This window comes from Penaeus monodon, chromosome 30 (assembly GCF_015228065.2).
Source record: "Penaeus monodon isolate SGIC_2016 chromosome 30, NSTDA_Pmon_1, whole genome shotgun sequence".
Taxonomy (NCBI): domain Eukaryota; kingdom Metazoa; phylum Arthropoda; class Malacostraca; order Decapoda; family Penaeidae; genus Penaeus; species Penaeus monodon.
This window is the reverse complement of record NC_051415.1, coordinates 3321575-3322138: the sequence shown is the minus strand read 5'-3', so window position 1 is coordinate 3322138 and position 564 is coordinate 3321575. Positions and strand designations below refer to the sequence as shown.

Sequence of the window (564 nt, the reverse complement as noted above, 5' to 3'; positions counted from 1 at the left end):
TATTCCTCAAATAACAGGGCTATCTAAGCTAAAATTCAAAACCCTGTTGATGCTTATTTCATTTATAAAGAGCCTTATCATGACACCTAAGAAACAAGTCAAAAAATAAATGATGCTAAAAATATTACAGACAGAGAACACCAAAAATCTCAACTGACCTTCTTCAACCCAACCTCCATCAAAACAAACACCATCTTGACTATAGCATCTCCGAGAGGTACATTTCCGCACATTTCACTCTTATCAGAAGTGACGAAATCTCGCAGAACTCTCAGCTGGAGGTAGGTCAAGCGGACATCGAGGGGCACGTCTCCCCAGGCTGCACTAAGCTCAAAGGAAATCCACTTCTTTAGCGGGACCTGGAATACGCAGCACCTTGAGTCTTTACATCATGTCCTTGTCTTTGATTATTTACTAAATTATTCAGACATCAAAAATCATGCAAGGAATAGCATTATAAAAGTTAACAGAGTTATTAAATAATTTTTATCTAGAGAAAAAGAAAAAACTTTTCCAATGTGCAATTCCCTGAAATAATAAAAAGCAGAAGAAAATGAAACATTG

The 564-nt window shown here is 36.5% G+C and overlaps 1 protein-coding gene across 1 annotated transcript in view; it reads right to left on the bottom strand.

Moving 5' to 3' along the window:
* The window catches only part of LOC119592456, a gene marked incomplete in the record, with an annotated part of 32168 nt that overhangs the window by 1629 nt on the left and 29975 nt on the right, over nucleotides 1-564 (bottom strand). The window contains 1 exon segment of the mRNA XM_037941278.1: nucleotides 159-359. Coding sequence (XP_037797206.1) covers nucleotides 159-359 — 201 coding nt within the window.